This window comes from Vanessa cardui, chromosome 28, assembly GCF_905220365.1.
Source record: "Vanessa cardui chromosome 28, ilVanCard2.1, whole genome shotgun sequence".
Taxonomy (NCBI): Eukaryota; Metazoa; Arthropoda; class Insecta; order Lepidoptera; family Nymphalidae; genus Vanessa; species Vanessa cardui.
Genome location: NC_061150.1, coordinates 5,418,838 through 5,435,468, shown reverse-complemented (window position 1 = coordinate 5,435,468; position 16,631 = coordinate 5,418,838). Strand labels below are relative to the sequence as shown.

Here is a 16,631-nt window from a genome sequence, read left to right as displayed (position 1 = left end):
CTTAGATGTAGCATCGGCAAAATTCGTAAAACCGATCACATCCGAATTAAGTACGCTATCCCTAATTATCAATATTTATTTCTCACGCGAATATGATCTTTACACAAACGTAATAACTTGTACTATCATACGATCTAATATATTCGTCAGTTTGTCACGTCGGTTTACACGCACTCGCTGTCTCGGGTTGAACTGACGCGAGAATCTATAGCGACGAATAGCGTCGAATGGCGCGATAGGGAGCTATTTCAATTGGTTGTGTAAATCGGCAGTAATCGGTTTTATTTTCATTCCATCGCCTTTTCCGATGCTATATCTAATTTGTGTCGTACTATACATTACTCTGATCCCAATGTAAGTAACTTCCACTTGTGTTGTGGAACATCAGAAGTAAGGACGTCACAAACACCCAGACCCGAGACAACATAGAAAACTAACGATAATCCACATTGACTCGGCCGGAAATCGAACCCGGGAGTGGCGTAACCATGAAAACCGGTGTACACACCACTCGACCACGGAGGTCGTCATGTCAGTTAGGCGTATGAGCCCTCACTCCGTATTGAACACCTTAAGAGGAGAAAATCCGAACCCAATAACCTTGTAAGGTAAAGTAAAAGTAACAGCCTGTAAATTCCCCACTGCTGAGATAAGCTCTCCTTCGTCCATTAAGGAGAGGGTTTGGAACATATTCCACCACGCTGTTCCAATGCGGGTTGGTGGAATGCACATGTGGCAGAATTTCGATGAAATTAGACACATGCAGGTTTCCTCACGATGTTTCCCTTCACCGCCGAGCACGAGATGAATTATATATACAAATTAAGCACATACATACAGCGCTGCTTGCCTGGGTTTGAACCCGCAAGATCGGTTAAGATGCACGCGTTCTAACCACTGGGCCACCTCAGCTCTTAATAACCTTAGGCTTCTTCAAATAGCAGCTAGTCTCCCATTTATTACCAAACGACACACCCAGAGTCGTATTTAAAGTTCTAGAGGCCCTATGGCCACAAAGCAGTGGGGGCCCTAGACCAACAGGAGCGTGGGTTTTCACGCTGAGCGTGATGACCCTAATAATTATATTATGGATTACTAAGATTTTTTTTATTTCAATCAGTAAGCTATGATTTATTTACATGTATCGGTAACTTTTAAATAAATAAATATGAGACAACATCACATACATTATACTTTGATCCCAATGTAAGTAGGTAGAGCACTTGTGTTATGGAAAATCAGAAGTAACGACGGTACCACAAACACCCAGACCCGAGACAACATAGAAAACTAATGATAAACCACATTGACTCGGCTGGGAATCGAACCCGGGACCTCGGAGCGGCGGCGTATCCATGAAAACCGGTGTACAGAACACTCGACCACGGAGGTCGTCAAAAACATTAAGTAGTAAGTTTATTATAAATTGACTATATCTCGGTATTTGTTAACACGCTGAAAACTATTGTGGCCCCCACTCTTGTGGAGGGCCCGGTCGCCCTCCCCTAAATGAGTCCATGGACTTACCAGACTTGATGATCTCCGACATAGTCTCGAAGTCCAGCACCGACGTGATGGGCAGCATGAACACGTCTTCCAGCTTCGTCATCACGTCGGAGACTGTCTTCTTGCGGAGTTCCAGGGCTCCGGAGATGATATTCACCTCGTCCTTATCCAAGTCGTTCACGCCTGTTGTCACCTGCGCAGATTAATGAAACATACCATATATTGACAAGAATCCATATTACTAATTTTTTTGTAAAAGGAATTACTACCCTGCTTAAGGGGTCGGGATCGAATCTGAGACCTTTTAGATCGGTAGGCGGCCTGCCTTTTTCCTTCATCTCGCTCGAGACCATTACACAGTATAAAACAAAGTCGCTTACCGCTGTATTTCCATATGTATGCTTAGATCTTTGGAATTACGCAACTGATTTTGATGCGGTTTTTTTTAATAGATAGAGTGATTCAAGAGGAAGGTTTTTGTATATACCTAATACATGGACAATATAGTTAAGAAACAAGAAACAATCTGTATTATATTTAGTATCAACATTGCACACGTGCGAAGCTGGAACGCTAGTAAAATAAACACAAATTAAGCACATGGAAATTGACTGGGTTTGATTGAACCCGCAATCATCGGTTAACATGAACGAGTTCTAACCACTGGGCTAACTCGGCTTTAACCTATATATATAATATAATTGGAGTGTCTGTTTGTAATATTAAAATAGCCCTTTGTGTATACACGGTACATATACCAAAATAACATTTTTACAATTTTTGTCTGTCTGTCTGTTTGTTCCGGCTAATCTCTGGAACGGCTGGACCGATTTTGATGGGACTTTCACTGGCAGGTGTTATATAATAGGGAGTAACTTAGTCTACAATAATATTTTTCTTTGTTATATACAAAAGCGTATAAGGTCGCGGGCACAGCTAGTTACATATACAGGGTTATTTGTAACTCGACGTACATTCGCTAGGAGGTGATAGGGGGTGACTATTTGCAATAATTTTAACCCCCAAATGCATATTCCAAAAGTTAACATTTTTTGAGTTATCACGTTTTTTAGCTTTTTTTAAAATTTGACAAAAATGCAACTTCAAAAATTTATTTAAAAAAACAAGTATCAATTAAAATCCAATTTCTTTCTTCTGTTTTATAAAACCAATTAAACACTGGATATTTGTCACACCTATCACCTAACGGATATACGTCGAATTACCAATAACCCTGTATATACATATTATGATATATTCTTTTATACAAACACTAGCGGTCGCCCGCGGCTTCGCCCGCGTAGATAACGGTTCATAATCAGTCTTCTAATATCCCTACTGCTGAGGCACGGTCACATTTGAAGAATTACTGCAACCGGCGCTTGGATCTATTGTGATAAACCTCAAATTCTTGATCACAACACCTCAGCCAGACCAACATCAGCCACGAATCTGATGAGGTTCTTAGGGTCGGAGGCCATTATGCCCTCTAATGACCGGAGTTAGAACATTTTATAGTTCTATCTTTTATAGTTTAGGCATCATACGCAAAAAATCAACTTTTTTGGTAGATTTTTTTCCTTTTTTGTCCGAAAAACCCAAAATGTCTTACGGAACCCTATTTTTTTCAAAATAAAATTTAGCCCATGTTATGCGGGATTAATTTAGCTTTCGAATGGTGAAAGATTTTTTAAAATCGGTCCAGTAGTTTTTGAGTCTATTCATTACAACCAAACAAACAAAGTTTTCCTCTTTATAATATTAGTGTAGATAATCATAGACATAGCATACCTTAACCAACTCCTTCAGGCGTTCCCTGTTGTAGACGTTACCGATTTCCTCCCCGAGAAAGTAGTCGAGGAGCTTGCTCACCGGGAACGCTAGGGGCGCCGTGAGGGCCATAACCGCCTGAAAATATGTACTATACTAACTTAGCTATTTTCAACCGACTTCAAAAAGGAGGAGGTTATCAATTCGTTTTTACTGGGTGGACCGATTTTGATATTTTTTTTTTGTTTGAAAGGTAGTGCTTCCCGTGGGGTCCCATTTTTTTTTATTTTTTTCCTATGATGGTATCCGTATGAAAACGACATAAGTCTTAAATTTGCATTATATTATGTGTATTTATCATGATATAATTTTAACTTTGCCGTTTAGTAAATTCAAATCGTTTGTTATAAATACATTGGTGGAAAAAGCATATTATTCGATACAAGATTTTATAGATGATAAAAAAGCGTGGAGTTAATACCTGTTGACTTCCAAGCAGGATGTATTAATTTAAATAATTGTATTTAATTAACATGACTTTGTATTTTTTAAATGTTAAAAAAGAGTAACTACTGAGTTTGAGTAGAATCTACTTTCCGAACCGGTGGTAATTTCACCTAATTTTGTAAAATGACAATTCAAAAGTGCTTGTAAAAGCCTACTTGAATAAAGTTTATTTTGATCTGATTGATTATTATTTTGACTTTGAATTATTGATATTATTTTTTAATTAGTTATTGTATTTTATAAATTTATGTATACTGTTAAATTAAATGTAGTTATTAATAATGTTTTCGTAGTCAACATAACTAACGCATTGGATTACTGTAATGTTAGATTTAATTTATTTTAAATAAATAAATTTATTTTTAATTATATACTCAGTATTACAATTAGAAATTATGAGGCTCTTGAGAGAAATCAATCTCTTATTGAGGTATGTTCTTATAGGTCAACCAAATGGTAAGTGATCACCATCTACTGATATATAGAAAAGATATATCAACCATGGCCCTTATTCCTTGTACTGGCTCACTCATCCTTTAAACCAGAACACAACAACGATTTCTCGAAAAAAAAAAGGTTACAAGTGCCACCTTACGAGTCTTTGCAACACAATGGCGGTCCCACACGAAACGCATTCGCCTGATCAAATCAAATCAAATTTAGTCAAGTAAACTTCACAATGAAGCGTTTTTGAATCGTCGATAATTAAATACTAGCACCGTTTCGGAAAGCAGCTTCTAGTGAGAAGAAACGGCAAGAAGCTCGCATAGTTGCTCTTTTCATATAAACAGATTTACAATGCTGTCATTTACAGTAATTAGTGTCCTATGATGGAACCCGAGCCTAACTCCAGGCGTTTCTTTCTAAAAAGTACTTTTTTAATGAATACAGATGTAACAACGCAGTAACTTAATTGTCAAATACGTCATTAAATCTCAGATAGGTAAATTACAGACGAATGCTTCCGTTTCAGTGTTTCCCACTGCTGGACTAAGGCCTACTCTCCCATTGAGGAGAAGTTTTGGTACATATTACACCACGCTGTTCCAATGCGGGTTAGTGGAATGCATACATGGCAGAATTTCGATGAAATTAGACACATGTAGAATTCCTCACGATGTTTTCCTTCACCGCCGAGCACGAGATGAATTATAGACACAAATTAAGCACGTATATATAGTGGTGCTCGCCTGGGTTTGAAGCCGAAATCATCGGTTAAAATGCACGCGTTCTAACCACGCGGCCATCTCAGCTTTCACGAGAGACCGCGAGACCCTGACAGGAGCATGAATATTTAAAAAAAAAGAACGCTTACCTTAGTTATCATGATACTCTTCGCCCCAACCATGAGTCCGTGTCTCGAACATATCGCCTGAGGCGTTATCTCGCCGAGTAGCACGATCGAGAGAGTCGAAAATATGACCGCGAACAAACCGGACGTCAACTCGTCCAACAGTATCGTGAACGTCGAATTAACGGCGACATTCCCCAAGAGAATACTGCACAGTAAATAGTTTCCATGATCACGGACCGGCATTATTGCTCTCGCATACTTTCTCTCTTGTTCAGTTCCCGTATTGGATATTATCTTCAATTCCGTTCGGTCCAACGACATCAAACCAAGGTTGAGACCGGAGAAGAGCGCAGAGAACATCAGGCAGATCATGATGAGGGTCAAAGACACCCATAGCGGCAGCAGCTTGCTGTGTATCGCGATCACCTTCCAGTGTTCAGTTCCTTGGTGGGAAAACTTCTCCTCGTCATCCCCTGGATCCGTGATGCCGGGCTTCAGATTCTTCGCGCATATGTATAACTTCGGGGCGATCAGTGCGGATGGGGTGGTTATGTCGAATAACGCTGACCTTGGAGTCACTGACCCCTCTACCGCCTGAAAGCGAGTTAAGCGTGACTTCGAGGGCAAATGATAAGGGCTATTTCTAGCCCATAAATATAACACTTTTGTTTCCTTCAAGGCTTCAATTTTATTAATGTGAATGATTGGATTTTTTAGCTGCCAAAATCTACTCCTTAGCCATAATTACTATTATATAAAAAAGACAAAAAACGAAACATTTTTTAAATTATGGTACTTATAATAAGGCGAAGGAAAGGACCTCGGAGACCACACTTAATCGTTTGGGGAAATATGTTTAACAAAACACTTAATATTTGCGTGAAATTAAACAAATGCAGGTTTCCTCACGATGTTTTTCTTCGAGTAACAGCAAAGTTAGCCATTGTCGGGGTAAGAAAAGGTTCGTCACATTTAGATCTATTTTCGTGTGCTCAGTGTGAGCGATAATCTGCTTTACCGATCGTTAATGACATATTGCGTCACAATGATTTGACGTTTAGATTCAAAAGGTACTAAGAGTTTACGATTTGATAAAGGAATTAGTTTGAAAACTGACGAAGGTTTTCTTACTCTGACTGTACAATATAATCTTTATAACCTCCGTAATAATTGTACACCCATTTAGATTTTTAAATATTTAATGTATAATCGTTTGATGTACATGCTGTGAGTATAATAACTTTAGTATAGCTTTCTTTATTACTAATAAAAACGTTTACTTGATATACGAAATAAATGCACGATTAAACTAAGAAAAAGATTTACTAACATGTGATAAATTGTAATCAAGCAATCAAAATAAATAGCATCCGGCTTTAACAATTTGGTTAAAGAGTTTTTTCAATGTCAATGGTGTTACATAGAGTTAATAAGACATCAACTAAAAACATGTTGTTGTTGTAAAAACATACTAAGGAATAACATTAGATTCTGAAAGTATAAAATCGTTTGTGAAGGATGAAATTTTGGACATTATTTTGTTTTTATTATAAATATCCCATAAGAAAAGATTTCTATAAATTTCAACAATAATGAGGGACGACCTCCGTGGTCGAGTAGTGTGTACACCGGTTTTCATGGGTACGCCAGTCTGGGTTGGATTCCCGGCCGAGTCAATGAAGATGAGAAAAGGTTCATTAGTTTTCTATGTTGTCTTGGGTCTGGGTGTTTTTGGTACCGTCGTTACTTCTGATTTTCCATAACCCAAGTGCGATGTTGTCCAATATTAAAAATATATATATGGGGAATGTAGCTTTATATGAATTTGGAGATACGTACCAAGTATTCGCCTTTCAGAAGGAATTTACACGGCGATCCGAACGGCAGGGGGTCGAGGGTAAATGCAATCACCGTTTTCTCAGTCAAACCTTGACCGAAAAGCCTGAAAACAATCAGAATATAACGCCGATACTTTATAAACGGCCCCAATCCAGTTACTATAATCAAGAACCGTTTTCATTTACTTAGGTATAGTTTTTACACTTATAGATTATATATAGATATGCAAATTGTCAAATGGTACCTGATGGTAAGTGTTGACCACCTGATGACTTACCATCATCGCATAGACCACGCCTTCAATTTTGAGAACTAAGATGTTATGTCCCTTGTAGTTATACTGGGTCACTCACACTTTGTACTGGAATATAACGCTAATTGACGGTAGTGGATTTGTTTTATAATATTTCTAGGAGTACAGAGCCACCTGACAATGAGTGGTCGAAACCACCTTTGGACATTAATGCTGTATGAAATATAAACCATTCCTTACATCGTCAATAGGTCATCAACCTTAGGAACTAAGATGATATGTCTCTTGTGCCTGTAGCTATACTGACTCACTCAACCTTCAAAATCGGAAAAAAAAAAAATTAAGTATTGCTCTTATGATTAGTTTTTTCCTCTTACCTTAGTACAACCTTAGACTCTCCTAACACACTAGGTATACCATCTTCGACAATTTTCGGTTCCTTATCCGAATCTTCGATTCTCAGACCATCTATATTTATCGGATCCGTGCTTCTCACAATCGAAAAGTCACGAATCTGACGATTAGCGACGATGCCATCATTCGAAGCGAGATCTTTGGTGATAGTTGCGTCTCTTTCTTTCTCGTTGTTATATTTATCCTTGATTATTTCCCGTTTCCTTCTATCGTTCAGCATTTCGACGTCTTGTCTATCGACGTTCTTCAAAATCTCATCACCGAGTCTGTTGTACTTGATTTCGTTTTCAGCATCACGTATGCTGTTCAATGGATAATATTTATTACGTATGTACACTTCTATATCATCAGCCTCCTCTCTGGTAGGCCTCTTTACACTTTGTAGATAATTGACAATTGTATCGTGGGACAGATCCGCCCATTTCGTGCTCGTTTCCTGTGTGACGTCATCATCGTCTTCTAATTTTTCTAATCTGCGAACAAGGATTTCTGATTTATCTCAAGGCCTATCATTTGATAATAAACTATAATATTTGATTGATAGTTTTGTATGATTAGATAAGATTCATAGTTTGATAGATTTATAGTATCTTTTAATGATAAAACTATTTTCATGGCTAGATTTATGAATATGATATCATTTTTTTTTTATACACAATTGGTTACAAATATTATCACATACGTATATTCTAAGCTACAACTAGACAAAATAATGAGGTATCGTTAGAAGAGCTTCCATCTAGATATAAGCTGTGACGTCACAAGTTGAATCTAGATCACATAAGACTTTTTTTAGATAAAATAATATACAATTTCTGTAATAAGTTCTTGCTTGCTACTTTTTGTGCATTAGCTTTGTAACATAATATGTAGTCATGCCTCAAAGGACTCGTGAATACTATATTAAATATACTATTTTTTTATGACATAGGTGGCAAACGAGCAGGAGGCTCACATAATGGAAAGTGACTACCACCGCCCATGGAACCCTTAGTACGCAAGTTCGGATCACACTTGTTACTCACCTATAATACAGTAATACGCTTGTTTTATTAATGTTTAAACTTTTCGATACATTTAATGAATTGCTTATTTTTACACAGAAAAAGAGATTTAATACAATTTTTTTATCAAATCGTTACGCGATTGAAAAAAAGTTTTGTGGGATTGAATCAAACTCTTATTGAAGTCATTTTTGTAGTTTAAGCATAATAATTATTCATTGATTGATAGTGGTCAATAATAGTAAATATGAATGCAAAATAGGACCATCGAAACAGAAAAGATGGAATATATAAAACGTGTAATTATTGTCATCAATATGCTCTACATGTTTATAATAGACAATAGGCTATTTGACTGGTTTTTAAAATCCATTTTATATTATTTAATAGACGTTAAGGAACCCAGTAAATGTTGATTTTTTTATTCCTAGTACATATTTGCCGAAAAATATCATATTAAAAATTCCATATATAAATAGCGCGCGAAAACGCTACTTGGACAATACGTAATAAAAAATGCAATTTTATGGATTTTTGAATAAATTAAGTATTATTTTCAACTTTCGTTGACAAATAACCATTTTTAAACTCAATATATTTACTGATTACAATAATTGACGCTTTATTTTTCGCATTGTCAAATAGCCTCTTTTTCAATAGATATCACGACAAAGGTAAAAACAGCCAAAACCATTGTCACTTTATGCGTATGCGTATTATTTGGTGATTTATTTGTGATAAGAAAATTAGATGTTAGTGGTTTGTTACACAACTGCTTTAAGAATTATAAATTATTGTCTGTTTTATAATCTATTTAATTTTATAACACCTTGCCTCATTGCCTCCACTGGTGACGGGAGGGCTGGTTCGTTTGCCCAGAGGATCGGAATTGCGATTCAACGGGGAAACGCTGCTAGCATTCTTGCCACCATTCCACGCGGCCAAGATTTATACAGTAACTAGTTTTAGTTCATATTTTTACATAAATATTTAAGCATTTAATGTTGTTAATTCTTATGTTAATAAAATATATGCCATAGATACTTAGTTTTAACGAAATATCTTTTTCGATTTTTTCAATCAATAATTGACACTTTATTTTTCCCATGGTCAAATATCGTATTTTTCGACAAAGGTAAAAACAGTCAAAACCATTGTAACTGTATATTGTGAGTAGTATTTATGTTCATAAAATTAGAAGTTTTTGTTACAAAACTGCTTTAAGAATTATAAATTATTGTCTGTTCTATAATCTATTTCAATTATGTAGGTACACTAATTGTATGATGATAAAAAAGCGTGGAGTTATTACCTGTTGACTTCCAAGCAGGATATATTAATATAAACAATTGTATTTAACTAATATGACTGTATTTTTTAAATGTTAAAAAAGAGTAACTAGTGAGTTTCTTGCCGGTTCTTCTCGGTTGAATCGTACTTTCCGAACATGCAACATGGTGGTAGCATCACTTCATTGTAAAACGACGATTCAAAAGTGCTCGTAAAAGCCTATTTGAATAGAGTTTATTTTTATTTGATTTTTACGTACTTTCCGATTGACGAAATGCAACGGGAAAGCTTCCGAGCTATAACTGAAAGTTATTTGTTTATAAAAACACGCGTTTTTTATCTACTGACGAGGCAGATCAGACCAATATGAAATTCGACGATTCAAAAGTGCTTGTAAAAGCCGTAGTTGAATAAAGTTTATTTTGATTTGATTTGATTTGATTGGAGAACTAATCAATCAGACGTCCGGTTAGACGTGGTTACGCAAGAAATCGATAACGTTTATAGTATTCCGAGTGTCACTTCATTCATGACTCGACCGTGACGAAGGCGTGACGCGTTTGGCGCTGAGAGCATTTCAGTGGCACGTGCTGTTTTTTATCGAATTTACGACATTGTAAACGATTTCGATCGCGTGTACGTTATTACGTAGATTATTTATAACACGCGCTATTCAAGTTTTATTCAGCATTCTACGATTTATTTGAAAAAAAAAAGAAAAGTTAGTAGCTACAGCCGATTGGAACAAAATAAATTTATCACTGCTGGGCTAAGTCCTCCTCTCCCTTTGAGGAGAAGGTTTGTAGCATACTCCGTCATGCTGTTCCAATGCGGGTTGGTGGAATGCACATGTGGCAGAATTTCGAAGTGGATTCATGTGCTATCCATAACAACGGTACGGCTTCGTTACATTAAATATAATCTTTTAAACAAAGTAAAAAAAGTAAAGTAACAGCCTGTAAATTTCCCACTGCTAGAATAAAGCCTCCTCTTCCATTAAGGAGAGGGTTTGGAACATATTCCACCACGCTGTTCCAATGCGGGTTGGTTGAATGCACATGTGGCAGAAATTCGATGAAATTAGACACGTGCATGTTTCCTCAAGATGTTTTCCTTCATCGCCGAGCACGAGATGAATATAATTCCATCAAAAACAATACTTGTCAAAAAAACCAAGTCTCGCAACTCAGTTGTTCTGCGGTAAAAAGTTGTGAGATCCATGTAATACCAAGTCTTATCCATGTAATACTTAAGCGACTTCCTGTCTTAATACGTCCACCCCCTAAGACCACGATCGTGGTCCATATATTGACTCGGCCATCGCATAAAAACACGTGTTAATTAAATTATTTAGTGCGATGACCAAGTCAATATATGGACCACGATCGTGGTCTTAGGGAGTGGACGTATTAAGACAGGAAGTCGCTTAAGTATTACATGGATAAGACTTGGTATTACATGGATCTCACAACTTTTTACCGCAGAACAACTGAGTTGCGAGACTTGGTTTTTTTGACAAGTATTGTTTTTGATGGAATCTCATTTCTTTTTGTATTTTGTAGACAGTTCTACTTTTTTTCTTTTCGGTACCTTCTACTTATATCTACCAGCAACGAATTTTCTTAAAGCCCTCTCTCTGAATTATTAACTTTTCTTATTTTTGTAGGTAGCCTTCCGTTTTCTCTTTTCCGGTACTACTTCTTGAGCTTCAGCTACAGTTTTTCTAAGAGCCCACTCCCTATCTCTATGTGTTTTTCTGGGAGGCCTTGATGTTAAAATTTTTGACAAATCTGGACGGTAAATGATTCTTAGTCTGTTGTATTCACAAATTGAGGATTCCTGCGCTTTAACACTTCCAAAGTCGATGTTAATTAGATGTAAACCGCCCAGACTTGTAACTCTCGAAAGTGCCACGTAAGCTTGACCGGATGTGAATACTGCAGAACCGATATCCATATTTTATGTAATTAATACACTAAAATATTAATATGTATATTATTATTAATAATATATACTATTATTAATAATATTAATTTTATTATTAAAAATAATAATACATAATATCCAAATATTTAATAATATTATAAAATAAATTAAAAAATAATAAATAAATACAGGAAAAGCGGTCTTTGGAAATGTAAAGAAACATGGTCATAGTTTAGTCTGGTCTTGTAGTTATAAGTGTGCACTAGTTGAGAACGTAATTACACAATTAACAAACATTTTCGAAAGCTTATTAATATAATAAATTTATTATATTGTTATTATAATAATATAATAAATAATCTTCCTTTGAATTTGTAATTTTTTTTTTTTTTTAATTTTATCATTTTGTTAATTATTTTAGTTTTTCCTTGGTTCATACACTAAACACTACTTATATTCCAAATTTGAAGCTTCTAGGTCTGCTAGAAGTGCCTTAGAATTTTGATGATCGGTGAGTCAGTGAGTGAGTGACAAAATTAAGAAACTTTGACCCGTTATAATTCTTAAACTACTAGTTCAAATTGAATGAAATTTGAAATATACCGTGTCTTTACAATGCTTGCATGGTTACTGAAAATTCAGTCTTCTAGTTTTATCCACAACGAAGTTACAGGGGGTCGAAAATGGCCTGAATTGCTTCGAGAAAAGGATGGTACGGCCGTGCTGCTTTTTTGCTCGACTTGGTGGGGGCACTGCCGTGCCCCCAGAACACAAATTAAACATTAAATTAAGCACATATATATAGTGGTGCTTGCCTGGATTTGAACCCGCAATCATCGGTTAAGACGCGTTTTGGGTCATCTCAGCTCACTAATTTTACTATGGATTCAATAATATATTAAAAAAATAAGCCTCGTATTCAGAATTTCGCTGACTAAAGGATTACTAAGGATTGTCAAAATACTACCAACAAAAATTCGGATGACAGACACATTGGTCTTGACAAGAAACGGCAAGAAACTTTGCAGTTTCTCATAAACATCACGCTGGTCTCGTGATTGGACTATTCGAACGAACACGGGTCTAATAATTATAGTTTTCCCAAAATGTGATTTAAATTTATGAATTTATTTATTTATTTTATTTATTTCTGCAACAACACTGATTATAATAATATAATATAACAAAAGTAAAATTATATTCTAAGTGTCACAATAGGCTATTTGAAAACGCGAAAAATAAAGTATCAATTATTATTGTAATCAGAATATATTATGAGTTTAAAAAGGGTTATTTATCAACGAAAGTTGAAAATTATACTTAATTTATTTTAAAATCCATAAATAAAAATGCATTTTTTTAAACGTTTCTCACGTGACACAATACGCTCCTGATTGGCCGGGCTTATGAGTCACTTGCTTGTTAACCTTGTTTGTCTACTATATGTACCACAGATTAAAATACAGGCAATTGACGTCACCGATCCCATTGCAGCGCCATATTTTCCAAGTAACATTTTCGCGCGCTATTTAATTATGGAATATTTAATATGACATTTTTCGGCAAATATGTACTAGAAATAAAAAAAAAATCACCTTTTACTGGGTTCCTTAACTTCTACTAAATAATATAAACGGATTTTAAAGACCAGTCAAATATTAAGCTATTGCATAGCTTCTATCGCGGGCCTTGAGCGCGGGGACCGAATCCAGAAATTCCGTAACGAAAAAACCTCACGCTCCCCACTCCGACGGGCCGTGCATCGTCTAACGTCGTTTCAGTTCGGCAGTCTTCGACACGGCGTTGTGTGCGTGCGATTAGACGTATTGTACGACTACGAAACTCGAATATTTATGTTTCTTATTTCAGTTATCATAAACCTATAGTTTCAATGATAAATACTCTTGAATAACCAACAGCTACTGTAAGTTGATAAAACCGACATGTATTGCAAAATAATAAAAATATTTTAAACAATATTAACTTTTTATTTCTTTAATAAAAGAAAAAATTGTTTTCTTATCGGTCACCACGCTCAAAAAGTGTAACTTGAATTAATATCAAAGAAAAAGAAATACTGCATAAATAAAATAAATAAATAATTATAATTTCATTAAAAGTTGATACAAAATACTATGCAATAGCTTTAACGCGGCAGTCCCCGAGTGCCACACGTCTTTTATTATTTAACGATTTGTGTACCAAACAGTATTTCATCTAAATACCAATAATTTCAAAGGCCCTATAAGATGAATATAATAATAAAAATGTCGCCGTACACATTACGCAGACGTGTCAATTCGTCTAGCACGTAACTGGCTCACGGCCAATGTTACATCTGAAACTGAAGTAGGTACGAAGGAACGTAAATGTTGCACAAGGTCGTTTATGAAATCATTTTCGTCTGCGGAGACGACGAAAAGCTGAAGCGTCAAAATTGTCGCATAATTTGTAGAATTCGCAAATGGGTGGTACTCAACTTTCCTAGGGACAACAACAACAGCAGCCTGTAAATTCCCACTGCTGGACTAAAGGCCTCCTCTCCCTTTGAGAAGAAGGTTTGGAACATATTCCACCACGCTGTTAGTGCGGTTTGGTGGAATGCACATGTGGCAGAATTTCTATGAAACTTGTCACATGCAGGTTTCCTCACGATGTTTTCCTTCACCGCTGTGCACGTGAAGAATTATACAGATAAATTAAACACATGAATAAGCGGTGCTTGCCTGGGTTTGAACCCGCAATCATCGGTTAAGATGCACGCGTTCTAACCACTGGGCCATCTCGACTCTTTCCTAGGGTGGTACTCAACTTTACGGGTAGGATAACTTCTATGATAATATTCATCAAATACTTTTAACTTTGGTGGTTAATAAATTTTAAACTTCACGACAAATTAAATGACATACTAATAGTCATATAAGGCTTATTAAAATATAAGATTATATTAAAGACAAAACGTTTATATAATATTTATTGATTTCTAACCAGGATTAAAAAAAATTGTACCCTACTGACATAGTTTATAATTAAGTTTGTGGAAAGATACCAGTAACTATTGGTATTTACATTTGATTCAACAGTGTAATACGACGATTTCAAATTGAACCTATAAGCCTACATGAAAATAGAATATTATGAATTTCATGGAGCGTGTGAGGAGGGATTTGAGAGATATTGTTGTTAACGATCTGATGACAAATAAAAGAGGAGAATGGAAGATTGGAAAAAGGAGGGAGAAGCGCAGAAAGAGAAAACAAAAACAACTATCTTCTATACATGATAATAAAATTGAAATGTCTGTTTGTAATGTAAAATAAACATTAAAGTTATTAATTTCGGGATATTTACCATGTTTTTTATTTTCGTTCGGTGGAGCTCGATATTCGACATTATCTACGAATGTCTTGTTCACGAGACTGAAGTTTCGTAGATAATCGTAAACATGGTAAATATTCCGAAATTAAAAATTTTAATAATAAAAATAACCATGTTAATTTAAAATCTTGATATAAACATTTTTCACTAAATGCATACGTACACGCGATATGTATACCAAACACACATTTGGCTTTTGTCCTGTTACGTTTGGAATGGAGTAAATATTATATTATACATAATGTTATATAGTCTAGACAATATGGCGCCAGTTGGTGAGAGTTTATGAACTAGGACGTAATGATATCACTGAATGTACACTGTGTCTGACTCAATTCGAATTTATTAGTTATACTTATATTATAAATCATGTTGGTACAGGGACAACAAATGGATCTTTAGGATACGAAATTGGTTGGCTCCAAAAGGTTGGGCATATTCAAGATGGGCAGATGAGCTAATGACAGCATCTGGCCAGGGATATATAGGGTTGCTGCCAATGATAGAGAAAGGTGGAATTCCTTGGAGGAGGCTTTTACCTGTAGGGGGTCCACACAACAATACAATAGCACAAGAAATGCTCAATAATTAAATTAGATTCTTTTTTTTTATATTTGGTTAATCTGCATGTTATATGTATTGGTTGAACTTTTGAATTATTATTTTGCGTGGAATTAAATAAAGCTGTTATAATAATAATAATATTATAAATGTGAAATAGGCTTCCTGTCCCTTTTGAAGGAACAGTTTTGGAGCATATTTCACCACGCTGTTCCAATGCGGGTTGTTCAATTGTAATATGTACCAAATGTGCTTTGTAAATATATCATTTTGTATTATTTAACTTTTATAATCGTCCAAGAATAGCGTCACGCGACGACGTATTGTGGGAAAAAATATCGTGATCACGTATTTTTCCCATCGAGCCTCGAGCGTTATAACGAACGCCATTTCTTCGCCTTGAACTATGAGGGGTTGTGATGACCTAGATCGTAAAGAACGGTAGGAAAATGTCGAGCAAGTAATGAAGCGAGCAATTCGAATTATTATACTGTAAAAAACTAGCGACGACCCGGCTACGCACGAGTGCAATGCTGATACTAAATACATTGCAATGTAAGCGCATAACATGTGTTTACCTACAACAACAACAACAACCTCTTACATTAAGGAGAGGGTTTAGAACCTGTTCCAATGCGGGTTGGTGGAATACACATGTTGCAGAATTTTCTATGAAATTCGACACATGCAGGTTCCCTCGCGATGTTTTCCTTCACCACCGAGCACGAGATGAATTATAAACACAAATTAAGCACATATATGTATTGGTGCTTGCCTGGGTTTGAACCCGCGATCATCTGTTAAGATGCACGCTTTCTAATCACTGGGCCATCTCAGTTCCTGACTAACACAAAGACAATCTAATCCATCTCCAGCCAGACACAGACGA

At 35.8% G+C, this 16,631-nt stretch overlaps 1 protein-coding gene across 1 annotated transcript in view; it reads right to left on the bottom strand.

The window, feature by feature from the left end:
* LOC124541687 (unextended protein-like) overlaps nt 1–16,631 on the bottom strand; it is a 46,227-nt gene that overhangs the window by 16,732 nt on the left and 12,864 nt on the right. Inside the window, exons 2-6 of the mRNA XM_047119616.1 lie at nt 7,547–8,056; nt 6,917–7,019; nt 5,099–5,671; nt 3,298–3,414; nt 1,528–1,699 (exon numbers count right to left, since the gene is read on the bottom strand). Of these exons, the coding sequence (XP_046975572.1) occupies nt 1,528–1,699; nt 3,298–3,414; nt 5,099–5,671; nt 6,917–7,019; nt 7,547–8,056 (1,475 nt within the window). The remainder of the gene's footprint in view (nt 1–1,527; nt 1,700–3,297; nt 3,415–5,098; nt 5,672–6,916; nt 7,020–7,546; nt 8,057–16,631) is intronic.